Raw genomic sequence first — 17,167 nt, 5'->3', positions numbered from 1 at the left:
CAGGACGGATGGGTGGGGGGGTGGGATGGGCAGGACCCTCAGTATTTCTGAAACCCTGTCTACAGCCCTGACACCAACAGAACCGGGTTGGAGGTATCGATTAAAACAACGTGCTGGGTGTCCCGGTCAGACAGCGTCGGCAGGTCATGTGTAGCAGCAGCAGTGATCAGCAGTCATGTACAGTCAGATCCTCCTCGGCTCGTCCTATCCACGGCTCCTCTCCCGAGCTGTGTGACTCGCTCACGGCCGCCTCTCATTGGCTGTCGGGCGGACTCCTCGGAGCAGGTCGCTCTCCTCGGTGCTGAAATCGCTGCTCGTCGTGATCATGTAAACGGCGATGAGGCCAAAAAAACGGAGCGTCTGTCAGTAAAACACCAAAATGGACGATGATCTGTTCCAACTGAGACAGCTGCCGTGAGTAGAGCACAGTCTGCACATTGAACGCCTCTTGTGTTGTTTTGATTGATTTATTTATTTTGTTGGATTTCCAACCATGACAGCGTGTTTGGCCGACGCGTCGCCCTCTGACAGCTTCGCATCGCGTTTTGTTTGATAAGCACCACAAATAGCCTCATAATTCCTGAAAAGCATCAGTCATTTATTACCATGTATCCACCTTTATCATGTAGAAATGCTCCCAGGTTAAAGGAAACATTTAAAAACATACTCAGCATGTTTGTTTACAGTCGTAGCGTTTCCCCCCCACAGGAAGACTGTTGTGGTTTAATTTATTCACAGGAGAAGCAGGTGTGCTGTGATTTCTGTCTCAGCTGATCAGTTTCTCTATGTTAACTTGTTGTTTGCTGTCATGACTCAGTGGCTGCTCCAGGTGATTTATTTCAACCCTGCTGAAGCTACAAAACATGAAGCTAAAGGCTGGAGAGGCGCATGGGAGTCTAGTCTGGTCGTGATTAGGAGCATTTAACAAAGATACACAGTAGAAGAAATGATTTTATAGTCTTATTATAGGATGACATGAAAACACGTGCATTAAAAAGATAGTCAAACAGTAGATTTTTTAGATTTGGGTGAAGAAATCTCAAATTTATTTCACATAGTAGCACAAAAGAAAGAAAAATATTTCAATATACTCATTTATGTGTTTCTAAATAACTCAAAAATTTAATTCATTCATTCAACGTTTATTTAAATCTCGAAAAAATCATTGAGGGCAAGCCAAGAAGATGTCGAGAGCACAAATAACAAAAAAAAAACAGAAAAGGTGCAAAAATGTGATAACAGACAGAAACAACAGAGCGAGTACAGAATGGGTACAGAAAAATGATAACAGATAAGAAGCAATATGACAGAATACAAATAAAACAGGAAAAAGTGCTTGAAAATGATAAGGAACAACAAACGAACATGACAAAACAAATAAAACAGAGGGTGCAAGAGTGTATGTAAAATAAAAAGTGTATGGAGCACTGACACTGAACAGTTTTACCCAGGGGAACGTGGAGCATTATACACGCAGAGTTTTTAATAAAGAGCTGATATTTGTTGGCATGTTGCCCTTCAAGGTTTTAAAAAAAGAAACAGAAACCGACGGCTGTCACGTCTTACTGTTAAAGGTGCCCATCCAGCTTTGTAATACAGGGAACAATGATGAGTGGAATAACAGGGTGGAGTGATAAACCGAGTCCAGTGGAGTAAGAGTGGAGACAGAGACATGTCTATAGATAACATCACCATAATCCAGGACGGATAAAACGACAGCTTCAATGATCCAGAACATGGGGAAAGTAGTTCTGTTTCTGTATAAATAACCAATTTTGTGTGTTAATATGAAATTTCAATGTGAATTTCTGATCCAAGAAATGTTTGTATTCAGAAACCCCTTCAATACTGTGTCCTGTGAGAGTGCTAACATGCCGACCAATGTCTGCGATATCTCTGGCTCTTGAGAATATCGTGAATTTGGCTTTTTTTTTTGCATTGAGGACTAATTTCAGGTTAAAAAGAGCATCTTGTGATGGTTTATGTGCAGTTTTAGCACAGCAGCACAGGACTGTATCATCAGCTAAAGACGGGCGTTACAATTAGTTTTAGAGGATGTGATATTGTTAATATAGATTGTGATTAAGACAGGACCCAGTGCTGAACCTTGCAGAACCCCTTTAGACAATGATAAAAACACGAAACGATCATTTCCTACAGTCACACATGTTTGTCTATGAGACAGGTCGTCCTTGAACCAAATGACAATTACAGTGGCTGAACATCCCACGAACTGCAGCGCTCAGAGGCCACTTACCATTCCAAGTAGGCTATGTTATATAATAACAGTGATTAAGGCTTCACTGGCGCTCTCCAAGTTCCCTTACAGTGTTTCATCCTGAATGAACCATCTATTACAACGTGTGGGAGAAGATTATACCTTCCAATCTGTGGAAAACATGCACATCTCAGGGTGTTTGGGCTTTATAAGGTTGCCAAGCAGTAAAAAAAAAAAAGCAGTGTGCAGAGCTGCTGCTGCCAGTTGTCCTGGCACGGTTTTCGCCCATAGGACGACTTTAAACACCCATTCACAAAATCACAGTCAGGAAAAGCTCATATCACCTAGGCAACAGCCTCTGACTCTCATCTGTACTCAGCTTTGCCCTGGCGCCAGTCCTCTGATGCTACTCTGACCAGACATGTTGTGAAGACGTTAATCCCTGTGGCCGTTTTTTCAAAGATGATTCTGTTTTTTCTTTTTTTTTTTTTGGTAGTGTTGTCCGCTTCCGTCGCACAGGTGAGAGCACACGCTCGGAGGACGATGGCGAGAATAGAGAACAGGTCATCAAGATTGCCGAGCAGACCGACCAGGAGTCTGTGGCGCTCACAGACGGAGCCCCGGTTCCTCGGGAGTTTGCGAATCCAACTGATGGTACAGTATGACTTCATTTTACCCTGAGAAATTTAAAAAAATGTTGAAAACGCCCCATCTCACATTGTTAAAGAAAGTGAGAAAAACATTTTTGGATCCGTCCGTTTATCCGGATCCACTTGAAGGGGGTTTATTCTGGGCTGAGAACCATCCTCCATCTAACTGTGGTGACCTCAAGGAGCTAAAATGAATTCAATCACATACGTATAACATCTCGTCAAGTGAACAGATTCCCAGGAGACATATTTTCTGTTTCGAGCTTTTGATTTCACTTTAAGACCTTTATGAGGAGTTTGTAGAGGTGTGAGGAAACAACAGCTTGTTGGATCAACTAGATGATGTCACGGGCCAAAACCTGTTAGTAAGAGATTAATACATATCAGCACTCATTTCCCTCAGAGCGCTGCTCAGAGACGGTTTGTATCTGCTCACTGAAAAAGTATTTCCACATTCCCACAGACACTTTCATGGTGGAAGATGCCGTAGAGGCCATCGGCTTCGGGACGTTTCAGTGGAAGCTCTCCATCCTCACCGGGCTGTCATGGGTGAGAACTGCTCTTTACTGAAAAAACACCAGTCCAGATACTGTGTGCATTCATTCAGTTAACACTTGTATATTGCTTGTTTCTGTTTGCTCAGATGGCCGACGCCATGGAGATGATGATCCTCAGCATCTTGGCCCCACAGCTCCACTGCGAGTGGAGACTGCCCAGCCTGGAGGTGGCACTGCTGACATCGGTAATGGCTCTCTAATGTCTGTAAAGTGCTCTGCAATATGATTGTCCTGATCGTCATTGATTAAGAGAGGATTGTTTTGAAATAAATGCTTGTATTGAACAGCGACAACCGCAGACAGAAGGGGCCCTTAATGGTTTAATGTCACCAGATATGTGTTGCAATATTTTGATTTCAAAAGCTTATTTACTTCTCTGAGTATAATATAAAACGACAGGGAGCTACAGTACACACTACTAAAGGTTTTGCACATTTTTAAAGGCATCACCTAAAGCAACAAAATGGGACTTCCTGGAGAAAGATAGTTGATTGTTGAGTCTCATCCCCAAATCCTCAAATACTGACACTTTGGGTTGGCAGCTCGGGTCAGACGCCAACCCAAAAGCTTCTACGGCTCTTCAGAAACCTACGAGTGACGTCATGATGGCTCCGTCCGCTATTTTAGACAGTCAATTAAATATGAAAGACGTGAAATTTGAGAGATGTGACGTTAAATATTGATCAAATTTAAGCCTCTTTGTCATCGCTGGACCCCTGACCTTCATCAGACGCTGCCCTTTGAGTAAAACGTTTGAGTGGCTGCTCTAGTGGCTCACACCAAACCAAAAAGCTACAGGACTGTCTACAGCTTGAAAATACTGTATGCACGACAGGATGTGCACAATATCAGCTATGCACAGTGAGATTATCGTTAAGTGCACGCTTAAGATGCTGCAACATGCCCCATCATCGTTCTCTGTTCTCGCTGATGCAGGCCGTGTTTATCGGGATGATGATCAGCTCTTCTCTGTGGGGAAACATATCTGACAAATATGGCAGGAAGACAGTAAGTTTTCTTTTAAACCTTTGCTTGACATGATGATAATTCCTGGAACTTAATCTTGAGTTTATATGCATCAGAAGTTTAGCCTTCGGGCCTCGATCGATATCAGATACTGCTCTGAGGAGCCTCATCACATCACCATCATTTATTTAGCAGCTTGTTTGTGCCCACAGGGTCTTAAGATGAGCGTCCTGTGGACTATGTTTTATGGCCTGATGAGCGCATTTGCACCTATTTATGGGTGGATCCTCGTCCTCCGTGCACTGGTGGGCTTTGGCATTGGAGGAGCCCCACAGTCGTGAGTAACCCTCGTTTATCTCTCTAACAAACAACCCTGTAACTAATGATTTGAGTTGGGATTAACTGTGAAGTGTCCCTCTTTAAAAGGGTGACGCTGTATGCTGAATTTCTGCCTATGAAGTCCAGAGCTACATGCATCCTGTTGATTGAGGTATGAATATCTCATTCATCTATCATCCACACAGAGCTGCACAGCACTGCCATGCTCTGACTGGCTCACAGGGTTTTATATAAATATATAATTTGCCTTGCAGATATTTTGGGCGCTGGGCACCGTGTTTGAGGTCCTACTAGCGATCCTGGTGATGCCCACTCTGGGCTGGCGTTGGCTGCTCGGCCTCTCTACCATTCCTCTCTTCATCTTTGCCATCTTCTGTTTTGTGAGTATCAGTCTTAACATGTTCGACAATATGCAGTCAACGATGTGAGGGGTTTTGAAGAGGACGTCACGCTGCCTTGTTAGTAAAATGACTAAAACGTACCCCCCTTGTTAACCTGCCTTCACCACTCCATTTTCTGCTGCTTTATATTTCCACTTTAGGGGCAAATATTGTACTTTTTACTCCACGACATTTGTTTGATAACTTTAGTTTCTAGTTATGTAGCAGATTACATGCTGCATCAAAGCACTTAAGTAACGCTTTTTCAGATTACTTTATTTAGTCAGCAGAAAAATAAACACTTATTCCGATAATCGGATCCAATAATCGACCATCAGCTTTGTAAAAAGTACCCAAAAGTTATCCATAAAGATAGGACTTGTGTAAAGTATCTGACACTAAATTAAGTCTATATGTATATATAGTATATAAAGTAAAAAAATAAAAAATATAACAGTAAAATTACACATAAACTTACATGTAGTGTATAATGTATATTATTGGTTAACCGATTATCAGCCTGGTCGATTATTTGATCCTATATTCAGCATTTTCTTGATATCTGACTGCAGATAAATCAAATTCATTTAAATATGCTCTGATGCAGCATGAAATCTGCACAGTAACAAGTGACTTAAAGTAGTGAATAAATATCTGCCTCCAAAATGTAGTGGAGTAGAAGTATAAAGTAGCAGAAACTGGAAATCACAAGTATCAAGTAACAAGTAACTTTCCTATAATACTGGATGAGCATGGGTTAACATAACAAATGGCGGCTTTATCGACTGACATGTCTGTTTTTTGGGGTTGTGGGGGAGCAGTGGCTACCAGAGAGCGCTCGATACGACGTGCTGACGGGGAACCAGGAGAAAGCTCTGGCCACACTGAAGCGTATCGCTACAGAGAACGGAGCACCGATGCCTCTGGGAAAACTTATCGCTGCCAGACAGGTAGGAGCCTGTTTTTTTTTTCAGCACACAACACAAACTCTCTGTACATTACTCATGTATGTTACCTATGTTGTGTTTTTTTTAATGTCTGTTCTTCCCATTAGGAGGATCGGGGAAAGATTAAAGACCTATTTTCATCACACTTTCGCTGGACCACAGTCCTGCTGTGGTTTATTTGGTAAGTCAACCAGTCAGACCCTCAGTCACTGCTCACTGATCTCCAAGTGCATAGACAAATTAAAGGATAAGTTCACCCAAAAAAATTAAGATTTAGTCAACAGAAAAGATGACCGAATTTTCATTTTTGGGCGAATTTACCCTTTAATCTGTGTGTCCACTGTTTGTTTCATCCTGTGTCTCTGTCTCCTCAGGTTTGCAAATGCCTTCTCCTACTACGGGCTGGTGCTGCTCACCACAGAGCTGTTTCAGGAGGGGGGTGCGTGTGGAAGTGAGTCACTGCTCCAGCGCTGACAGACGCCCTCACACACTCAAGGACACACGCGCACACATTTTAATTCGACACACTGATAAAAGAGACATTGTAGTTCAGTGATGTGTATGTCGAACCCCCTGGAGATAAATGTAGTACTCGTTTCTAAAACCAAAAGAGGGAATTGTGTCAGCAGTCTGTATATTTACATCTACTAAATTAAAGTCAGTGAAAGAACAAAGTCTTAATTAAAAACATTAACGATGTTTACTGGAAAAGGAACAGAGCCACAGTTAGTTTTTAGTTTCACCTCTTCTTTTCCTACTCTGTGCAATCAAAGGTCCGTATATGTATGCAGTATATATAACAACACAGAGCTGCTTCAGACTGAGCTGGTGTTGGGTGTGAACTGTCTCATTATCTGTTGTTTTATGCCTCCCTCTAGTGTCCAAAGGTAATAAGAGGGAGCTCCGATGCAGCTTGGAGTGTAAATATCTGAACTCTGACGACTACAAAGACCTGCTGTGGACCACATTATCTGAATTCCCAGGTACACGAGTCATCACAAAGCCACTTAATATATATATATGTTTTATTTAGATGTCCTCTTTGTTCTTTTTGAGGTCATTATGCAACTGTTTCACTTGTTAGGTTTGGTCAACAGCAAATGAGCATGTTATATTTCTCTAATTCTAATTTTGCATTAGGACTGCTGGTGACCCTGTGGGCTATCGATCGACTGGGAAGGAGGAAGACCATGGCGTTGTGTTTCTTCATCTTCTCTATGTGCATCATTCCACTCTACGGTTGTGTTGGGAGGTAAGGTGGATACTGGTGAGAATGTTAGAAATAAAATAGTGGATCCGCCGTTTCTTCAGCATCACTTTCTCTGTCGCAGAACGTCCATGACAGTGTTGATATTCATCGCCAGAGCTTTCATCGCAGGTGGATTTCAGGCTGCCTACGTGTACACTCCTGAGGTAAGATGTCACAATCAGAGGGTAGGTTTCGGTACAGCTCAGATAAAAATCAATAGCTGAGAAAAGGGAGCCAACAGCAGGGCAGGCTTCTCAGTATTTTCTAAACTCTGCAGGTGTACCCAACAGCGACCAGGGCTTTAGGTCTGGGAACCAGCAGTGGAATGGCCAGAGTCGGTGCCCTCATCACACCTTTTGTTGCACAGGTAACACCCTTCACTTTCCTCATTTAAATACATCACAACACAAGACAGTGGTGAACACTTTTGTTCTTCAACCTGCAGGTGATGTTGGAGTCATCTGTGTACCTCGCTCTGTCGGTCTACTGCTGCTGCTGCCTTCTAGCCGCCGTCGCCTCCTGCGCGCTGCCGATTGAGACGACAGGCCGGGGCCTGCAGGAGTCCAGTCACCGCGAGTGGGGCCAGGAGATGGTGGGCCGGGCCTCCACTCCTGGCTCGGGCAGAATCCCTCAGTCCAGCCCTGGCTCCCAGGGTTGAGAAACACGTTGGCTGGAGTCCAACCGAGAGAGGTGTCCACGGTGAGGAAACGAGGAAAGAAGGGACAAAAAAAAGCCAGAGCAGCTTTCTGCGTCCATCCCCTGTCCCATCCTAAGACTCTTCAGTTTAGGCACCACAGTGGCTTCAGAGAGCCAGGCAGCACAGTATTACCTATTATTATTATATAGTCTTCAAACACCATCGCTGTCACTTTTTTGCCACTGAATAAATGCACACGGGGTGATTGCTAAGACCAAATGACCTACGCGAAGTGCAAGATCGAGAAAAATAAATGGTGGACAATGTGTGAAACAAGCGACGACTCAAATGCAAAGCAGAATAAAAGAGGGTAGAAGTGTTAGATAACCATTTTCTTTTGAAAGAGCCTTAAAACTACCTACTCTGTTTGTGTTTGAAAGTACTCGCAAGCCTGTGAAAAAGCTGCGATTGCATTGACGCGTAGATGAGAAAGAGCGTTTTATCTTGTGCACACAAATTGCCTGTTAAAATACACTAACTGCAAACTCAGCTTAATAAAAACTACATTGCTGGAATGAAGAGCAGTTCATCGACTTAACGGACCGTTAGCTTAAATGAGGTCTGTAGTTACTTTATTTTAGCTTCACTTCTGCCGAGGCAGTGAAAGGACCTACTGCACAGTGAGTCACTGACTAAAGTCCTGCGTTAAATGCGATCTTTTGTTTCCTGTGTCAGTATTATTTTACATTTCAACATGGATGATATTTGTTTTCTGCTAAAGACATGAGGAAAAGGCAGGTATTACTCTAGTAATAATGACAATACCACCTCCCGTCTCGATCATTATGTGGTCATTTTATTTACAACAATCTGCTGAAGCCTTCATCAGAGCATAACAATATCATTCACATTTTAAAATCGACCATAATTCATAATTATAGCAGAACTGGAACGAGTCCACAGACACCGGACGGACGACAACATTATGTAAGTTCACGTTGAAGTATTAGGAAAATCTAAATCTGAGTATTTTCATCACCCAAAGCTGACTCAACCTACTTAGTAAGAATAACATGATTTTAAAAAACATGAGTACACGTTGTTCTGATCTATAAACCACGCAGCATCTCCTAACCTACACGTGCATTCACAGCCATTTAGCAAGATGTTACGTTCTGTCTTTCTGTAAATAATGTATCAATACCTGGTTTAGTTGTTGTCTTTGCTTTTTGTTTGTAACAAAAGGTGATGTGGAGGCGGACTTTCCCCCCGAGTCGCCCCACCGAGTAAAGTTTTGTGTAAGAAAAGAAGAGATTAACTAGTACAGCTTCCAGCGAGCTGAGTCTTACCTGCCAGTGTTTGAGATTTAGTGCTGAATTAAGTGTGTGTGTGCACAGATTCTTGTCAACACACTGGATGTAAATGTGTATGATACTAAAGTAAATAATCTTTCAAAAAGACGAGTGGATTCATGTTGTTATTCATTACTAAACCGCTTGATGAGCAAGAGAGATGTACACTTTTAAACATATTAACTAGAGCCTGACGGATATATTGGTCGACCGATATTAAAGATGATATGGTCATACTGCAGATTTATCATTATCAGTATCATTATGAACTATTTCTTTAGCGATTATAATGCAGAAAAAGATGCAGGGGGTAATTTATAATAATTGAATTCCCTTTAACTGTTTCAGTGCAATGATGTTAAATTTAGATGATAAAGTTTATTGTTTAATTGTCTAATATCCTGCCTCTGTTATATATCTTTGTCACTCATGTTTGATAACCGCTATAAAAAGAGCAAATGCCACATTGACTTAGAAGTGCTGCTTCACCAAAGTAGGTCATTACATGAAATCAGAAAACAGAGGACATTTTTTACCCCCTGACGTTGAGATCTGACCCAAAAACAAGTATGATTCAGGCTCTAGTTTCAGTGCACTAATATCTTTTTAAACTATATTTTTTATACCTATTTTATATTCTATATTTATTCTTAAATTGTAAAACATCCTGCCTTTGTTACATACTGTATCTTTGTCTGTCATCTGAGGGATCACTGCACCGATATTGGAAGTTTTTACTCCCTATTATCGACGTTGGCCCGGACTTTAATATGAACCTCAGGCAGGCAGGTTTTGCTTTTGGTCCAGTTTGTTTGTTTGTCTGTTTGCCAGCAGGATAAACTACTATCCTGATTGTCATGAAACTTGGTGGGAAAGTGTGGCATGGGTCAAGACAGAACCTGAACCTACGTAAATTAGTGCAAATTTAAAGTGCTGTGATTATCTCACGATATGATAAGAATATCTGTGTGCTTTTAAATGTTAGTTAAAGCCAGCAAAAGTTGGGAAACAAGGCACTGACATTAAAAGTTTAAAAAGAAGCACCGATCATTTCTCCCGGACAAACATTCACAAGCGAGCTTTTGGACCTTTGCCTTTTTGTTCCGCGATCTGACCGAGGAGCCTCGCTGCCTCCTGGGCGCAGCCTCTGTGGATGGTGAGTCCGAACCCTCCGTGGCCGTAGTTGTGTATCACCTGAACGAGAGCCAGAATATTTTAAGAATACGATGAATGACCAAAATGTGCATTTTAAGTACTGCTCAGCTGTTAAAGTTTACCTCTATTGAAGTTGCACCAGACTGTATGGTCTCCCTCTCCAGTCGGACTTTGCTGCGAACGGGCCTGAGGCCGGACCAGTCCTCCACTATCCTGGCATGCTGAGGGCAGAAGACAACAAGAGATAATCCGTCTTAAACTTGAAATTAAGCTGAAATTAAAAAATATAAAATAATGTCAAGCAAAAGTAATTATCACTTTGAAATGTCTTAGTTAGGTTAGATCCAGTGGATGCCTTCAGATTTGGGTGTTTTGCCACTTGCATGTTGAAGAACTGAATTACAGAGTACGAATTCTAAATATTTATACTATAAATGTTAAATAAATTAGCACTACAGACGACTCCTGGTAAATAATTAATTACAAATGAGACAGAAAGTCGTTATATGGCCTCTTAGACAAGCAACATTTTGATATCGCCTCACCTTGAGACTCGGCTCCAGCCGGCAAGCGTCATCCCAGATATGTTTATGGTCGATGGAGTTGTTCTGTTCACTCCAGTTTCCTACTTGAAAAATGCCGCCCACTGTCACGAGGCGACTCCTGCAGACACAGATGATCTGTTCGCTCATGGAAACGTTTTTTATACACTACAGAACTCAAATTTTCTTTAAAACTGTGAATGCAAGTACTCTTATCCCTCACTATAAAGGCTGTAAGAGAAGCTGTTGTCCTCTCTTTAAGTTCAGTGTTACTGTGTGTCACTGGATCTACCCTGGAATGATGTACGGTGAATTGTAGACTCCTGCTGAAAAGTCGTGGGTGAGAATCCAATGCTTGAGCCACGGAGCGTCCACCTGTAAAAACGAGGAGGAGAAACGTTCAACCGCTGTTTCTCCATCGTGCAGTTATTGCAGGTTATATAAACATGTTTGCATTCTGACCTTCACTATCTGACCGCGGCCCGGTTTGAGGTCAGGATCCGGCTGGAGCTCTCCTGATCTCAATCCAGTGCAGTTTATTACCACGTCTGCCCCAGATTCTGCCAGCTGAACACAAGGACGCGAGATAAGAGAAAAACAAATGTCACAAGCAGCATTTTGTGAGTCTGTCGGTGAATACGACTTTCTGGATGTCGTGCTATTACAGACTATTGCATTCCTAAAAATTACAAATAATATATAACAATATAATATAAAACACATACAGTACAAGCAACAATATTATTGAATAACCTTCACTAACCTCCTTGAAGGACTCTATTTTCCGTTGATAAAATTTCACACCCCTTTTTTCCAACCTGAGAAGGACACAAACTGAAACTGAACTGAAACTGTTCAAGATTAAGAACTAGTTATCTTAAACAACATATCAGGACATCTGATCTCATTGACCGGCCATCACACAGTGTGTAGGGACTAGTATGTTGAGGACAATATACTGTGGTGTGTCTGAAGGAAACTTTTTAAACACATTTCAGACACTGACAGGTCACTAACATCTGGCAGCTGTCTATATTTGCCTTTTGCCCCATGCCTGTACAGTGCATGCAAGTTGTTAGCTCTCACTTACTGAATGATTTGACATTATTTTTTGCATTGCACTGTGGAATCATTTTAGCCTCCCCGATGTCAGTGACCCCCACAGCAGGACTATGGGTCCCGCCACACTGCAAGAACTGCTCAAGAGTGGCCCGGAGAACTTGGCAAAGAGCTCAAGGCGTCGATCCAGCCTCCAAATTCCCCAAATCCTAATCTGACGGAGATTCTGTGGAATGTCCTTGAACAACTCCGATCTGTGGAGGCCCAGCTATGGAGCGGACTCGGCTCTGACCCAGCGATGCATGGACACAGGACCTCTGGGGGTGTTCTGTGGTGTCTGGCACCACCGGACACTCCTGGTAGATCCTTTGAGTCCCTGGGAGATGCAACGTGGGGCCTCCATGGGTTGGACTTGTTCTGGGACGTCCCCCAGATGCTTGATCAGATTAAGATATGGTGTTTTTGGAGGCCGGGTCACAAAAACACAACATAATTTCGGAAAATGCGACGACATTTCAGAAAACACCCACAAATGTCATTGCTTTTTCTAGATAGTCATTGTGTTTTGACCCTCAGGGCCACCATACAAAACACTAACAAAATTGGAAACACAGTATGTAATGGTCAGTAGAAATAAGAGAATTTAAAATCCACTGAAATGAATAAGAAAAACATTATATAACAAGCAGTCCGCTGCATCCTTTCATCTTTTTATTGGGTAATAAATAACGTTGCAAACAGGTGCTACGTGAGGATGAACTGAATACAACTTAACTTTTATAGTTAAAATAAAAAAACGATGATACAAGATGGGAAGTAAATCATTTAAGAGAGAGGTTAATCACTCACCACTCCATCAGCCAGGGTAGGTAGGTTTTACCTTCCACCATGAGAGCCGTGTTGAACCAACCATAACTGGACGTGTGAGAAGAGACAGACGTGTGACGAGAGAGAAAACTTTGACACAAGATTGTTTCATCCAATTCTACATATTTGTTTTTCTAAACATTAATCGTGCACAGGGACAGTTTACATACTTTACATTTAAGTTAACTGGAGGAATGGGGTAGATTCTTCATATTACATGAATTATGTATATATCTGCATTTTTGTGGATGTATATCTAATTTTATGATTTATAGTTTATTTTGTGTTGTATTTGTGTAATTGGACGACATCTTGTTGTATTCTTGGTGTCTGATATACAGCCGTGTCTTGTAATCTCATGTGAGTTTGGTAAAATGTTTGCCATTATGTGGAAATAGATAACTACCAAACTAACTAATGATTTGCAGCTCTGCTTTTTTTGTCCTCTCAGTGTTTTGCTTTCGGGGCAGTTTCAGCAGGAACCTACTTGTATCCGGGGAACATCTGCAGCTCTCGCTCTGTGAGCCGTCTGAAGCCGAGGACGATATCTTTAAACGAGGGTTCCTGCAATTCAAAACACGTCACTCATGATTAGATCACATCATTTGTGTCCTAAATATGTATTGGCTGTGATGGTTTGCTAACCCATCCAACCCTTGATGAGGCCTCTCTGTTTTCGCACCCATCTTTGTTGAGCTGAATAGAGCTCTGCTTCAGCCCGGCTGAATACTAATTGACTGTGCATTGCACTGGCATGTGATAAATGTATGAACGAGTTATCTGAGCTTACAGTTTAACTATACTTTTAACTGCACAGTGTCTTTGTTCTTGGTTGTAAAAGGCTTCCTAATCTAGGTTAAATCTTATCTTTGAGGTCACAGTGCAGTGCAGTACTAAGGACTTCTCACCGGGACTGGTTTGGTGCAGAGGTTGTAGCCAGACTGAAGGAAAACTCCCATTTTTACAGACTCGGGTGAACTGAGGCTGCTCAGCAGGTAGTCGAATGTCTCTTTATTCCATTTTCTGAATGGGAGGACAAACACAGCGTTAAAATGGTGGACATTTTTGGCAGAAAAAGTGTCAATAGAGGGTTAAAGAGATGTTAAAGCACGTACGTCTCCTGGACGTTGCCCTTATCGTAGAGATACGGCTGCCAGAAGCCGGCAGCTCCATCGCTAGTGGTCAGTGGAGTGAAACGGTCCGCGTACACCTCGATGGTCAGCGGACTGATGATGGAGTGATACTGCTCATAGATGCTCTGAGCTGTTGACAGGCCGATGACTCCTGCGCCAATCACTGCAACCCGCATGTCTGGATCAACACGAGACGAAAGACATTTACATCTGAGGCTTTATCACCCACAGAGGCGTCCTATATATAAACAGAACCATCTAGATAAGGGTTAGACCGATAATCGGGGCCGATATTTAGATTTTTGTTTGATTATAGGTATCAGTGTTGTTTGTGTCCGATTGCTAATGAATTTTTTTTTTTTTTAAATGCCACACTTTGGCTCTGATGCATCATTCTTTCTCTGTCTGCAGTCATTGCTCAGTTGCATTGTGGGAAATGTAGGCACCAGGTTTTGAAAAGAATGAAGAATGCTTGGAATAAAAAAGGTGATATCTTTGGTTCTTCGGTTCTGATTCTGAACGATGCAGTCTCCTTCTCCTGCCTGTTAAGTAATGCACATGTGCAACTCTCACCAGAGATTGAACAGAGGCGAGATGTCTCACTCCGTAGCTAAAACAGAGCGTTCAAGACACATTGTTTAAAGCGGTGCTGCAGCAATGCACCATACGAGAAAAATAATGTGTTTTTTGAGAATTAAAGTACATAAACCTATTCTACCAGGACCCCCAAATAAAAGTATGAACCTAAAAATTAGCACAATATGACCTCTTTAAGTATTTTTTACATTCCATCTCTGGTTATTCTAAATTTTTAAACTATGATTTTTATAATTACTGCAAATGTTTATCAGTAATCGGCCTCTTTGATTAATCGGGACTGGCCCTGAAAAAACACTATCCTGGATCTCTGTTGGGTTGCATTTTAAAACACTTGAAAAGATGTGATTGGATAAAAGATTAAAACATGCTATTAATACTATTATTATTGTTACTAGACGTCTTTGACCCTGCCCACTGTACAAACCTGTTGGACAGGTGTCTCGGTGAACTACATGGTGTGTTGAATCATGAGCCAGGTCTACATCTGAGTGAATCTTTTGCCATCTATACAGCTTAAAACAGTAGAGTAGCAGGCCTGTATCATTACATATCGTATTTATAGCATATTATGTAACAGAGCAGGCGACATGGCGCATAAACACCCAGTAAAGTTACATGTAAGTTGCACGAGGAAGCATTTCGGAGCAAACTAATGAGAAAGCTGCACAACAGAAGTTTCGCTTTACCTTCAGTGTCGCGTTGCTGACCAGGACTCTGCAGGAGTTGTTGAAGTCTGTCCAGACACAAACCAGAACCACTCACTGGTCCAGCTGTCACGTGGGCAGAGGGGGGCGAAGACGGTACCCCCTGACTGCAGCGTGCAGGTCGCGGCGGACCTCAGGGTGGGCGGGGTTAAGTGCTTGACTCCGCCCCTCCACATGACTGCAGGCTGCAGACCTGCCATGTCAGGACTCAGCGCCTCACACACTGAGAGTAAAGCAGACACGAGTCAGACTTGAGTAAAAGTAAAGATATCATACTAATATATTACTTTTGTTAAAGTGACGTCACATGTAAAATATAAATATAAGTATCTCAAGTAACTTTCTTGTGGCTAATAAATGCACCGACTCAAGTATCAAAAAGTAGCAGAAACTGAAAAAGACCCAAGTAAAGTATCTCAAAATGTACCAAAGTACAGTACTTGAGTAAATGTATTTAGTAACATTAGACTACATCACTGCTGCCTCACATAAACTTCCACGTGGACACATCTAACAGGCTCCTATTGGCAGACATGCATGTACTGATACGTTGTAATAAAATATACCACCATTACTACTATTACTACTACTACTACTACTACTATGACTACCACCATTACCACTGTTACTACTACTACTACCATAACTACTACTTTACTACTACTACTACTACTACCATTACTACTGTTACTACGACTACTACTACTACCATTACTACTGTTACTACTACTACTACTACTACCATTACTACTACTACTACTATTACTACTACGACTACCACCATTACTACTACTACCACTACTACTACTACTACTATGACTACCACCATTACCACTGTTACTACTACTACTACCATAACTACTACTTTACTACTACTACTACTACCATTACTACTGTTACTACGACTACTACTACTACCATTACTACTGTTACTACTACTACTACTACTACCATTACTACTACTACTACTACTACGACTACCACCATTACTACTACTACTACTACTACTACTACTACTGCTACTACTACTACTACCATTACTATTACTACTACTACTACTACTACTGCTACTACTACTACTACCATTACTATTACTACTACTACTACTGCTACTACTACTACTACCATTACTATTACTACTACTACTACTGCTACTACTACTACTACCATTACTATTACTACTACTACTACTGCTACTACTACTACTACCATTACTATTACTACTACTACTACTACTACTACTACTGCTACTACTACTACTGCTACTACTACTACTACCATTACTATTACTACTACTACTACTACTACTACTACTACCATTACTATTACTACTACTACTACTACTACTACCATTACTATTACTACTACTACTACTACTACTACTACCATTACAATTACTACTACTACTTCCATTACTACTACTACTACTACTACCATTACTACTATTACTTCCATTACTACTACTACTACTACTACTACTACCATTACTACTACTACTACTACTACTGCTACTACTACTACTACCATTACTATTACTACTACTACTACTACTACTACTACTGCTACTACTACTACTGCTACTACTACTACTACCATTACTATTACTACTACTACTACTACTACTACTACTACCATTACTATTACTACTACTACTACTACTACTACTACTACTACCATTACTATTACTACTACTACTACTACTACTACTACCATTACAATTACTACTACTACTTCCATTACTACTACTACTACTACTACCATTACTACTACTACTTCCATTACTACTACTACTACTACTACCATTACTACTAT

General features: G+C 41.5%; 2 protein-coding genes across 2 annotated transcripts; one reads left to right on the top strand and one right to left on the bottom strand.

Annotated features, from left to right (window-relative positions):
- Nucleotides 1–379: 379 nt before the first annotated feature.
- Nucleotides 380–7,964, top strand: svopa (SV2 related protein a). The gene is made up of 16 exons (XM_073465790.1): nt 380–414; nt 2,715–2,872; nt 3,332–3,417; nt 3,512–3,610; nt 4,362–4,433; nt 4,604–4,728; nt 4,818–4,881; nt 4,985–5,110; nt 5,932–6,060; nt 6,165–6,238; nt 6,432–6,508; nt 6,936–7,040; nt 7,198–7,309; nt 7,389–7,470; nt 7,584–7,673; nt 7,752–7,964. The coding sequence occupies exons 1-16, from the start codon at nt 380–382 to the stop codon at nt 7,962–7,964; spliced, it is 1,647 nt and encodes a 548-aa protein (XP_073321891.1).
- An 813-nt stretch (nt 7,965–8,777) lies between these two features.
- On the bottom strand, nt 8,778–15,442 carry LOC140995877 (D-amino-acid oxidase-like). Its single transcript, XM_073466022.1, has 11 exons — nt 15,338–15,442; nt 14,034–14,229; nt 13,827–13,941; nt 13,406–13,482; nt 12,901–12,966; nt 11,756–11,810; nt 11,455–11,559; nt 11,285–11,367; nt 10,996–11,113; nt 10,573–10,671; nt 8,778–10,489 (listed from the first exon to the last, which is right to left on the bottom strand). Exons 2-11 carry the CDS (start codon nt 14,225–14,227, stop codon nt 10,364–10,366), a joined length of 1,038 nt encoding a protein of 345 aa, XP_073322123.1. The 5' UTR covers nt 14,228–14,229; nt 15,338–15,442; the 3' UTR covers nt 8,778–10,363.
- Nucleotides 15,443–17,167: the final 1,725 nt, after the last annotated feature.

Source organism: Pagrus major, chromosome 5 (genome assembly GCF_040436345.1).
Source record: "Pagrus major chromosome 5, Pma_NU_1.0".
NCBI classification, from domain to species: Eukaryota; Metazoa; Chordata; class Actinopteri; order Spariformes; family Sparidae; genus Pagrus; species Pagrus major.
The sequence above is the reverse complement of the archived record's forward strand: the minus strand, read 5'-3'. Positions and strand labels throughout refer to the sequence as shown.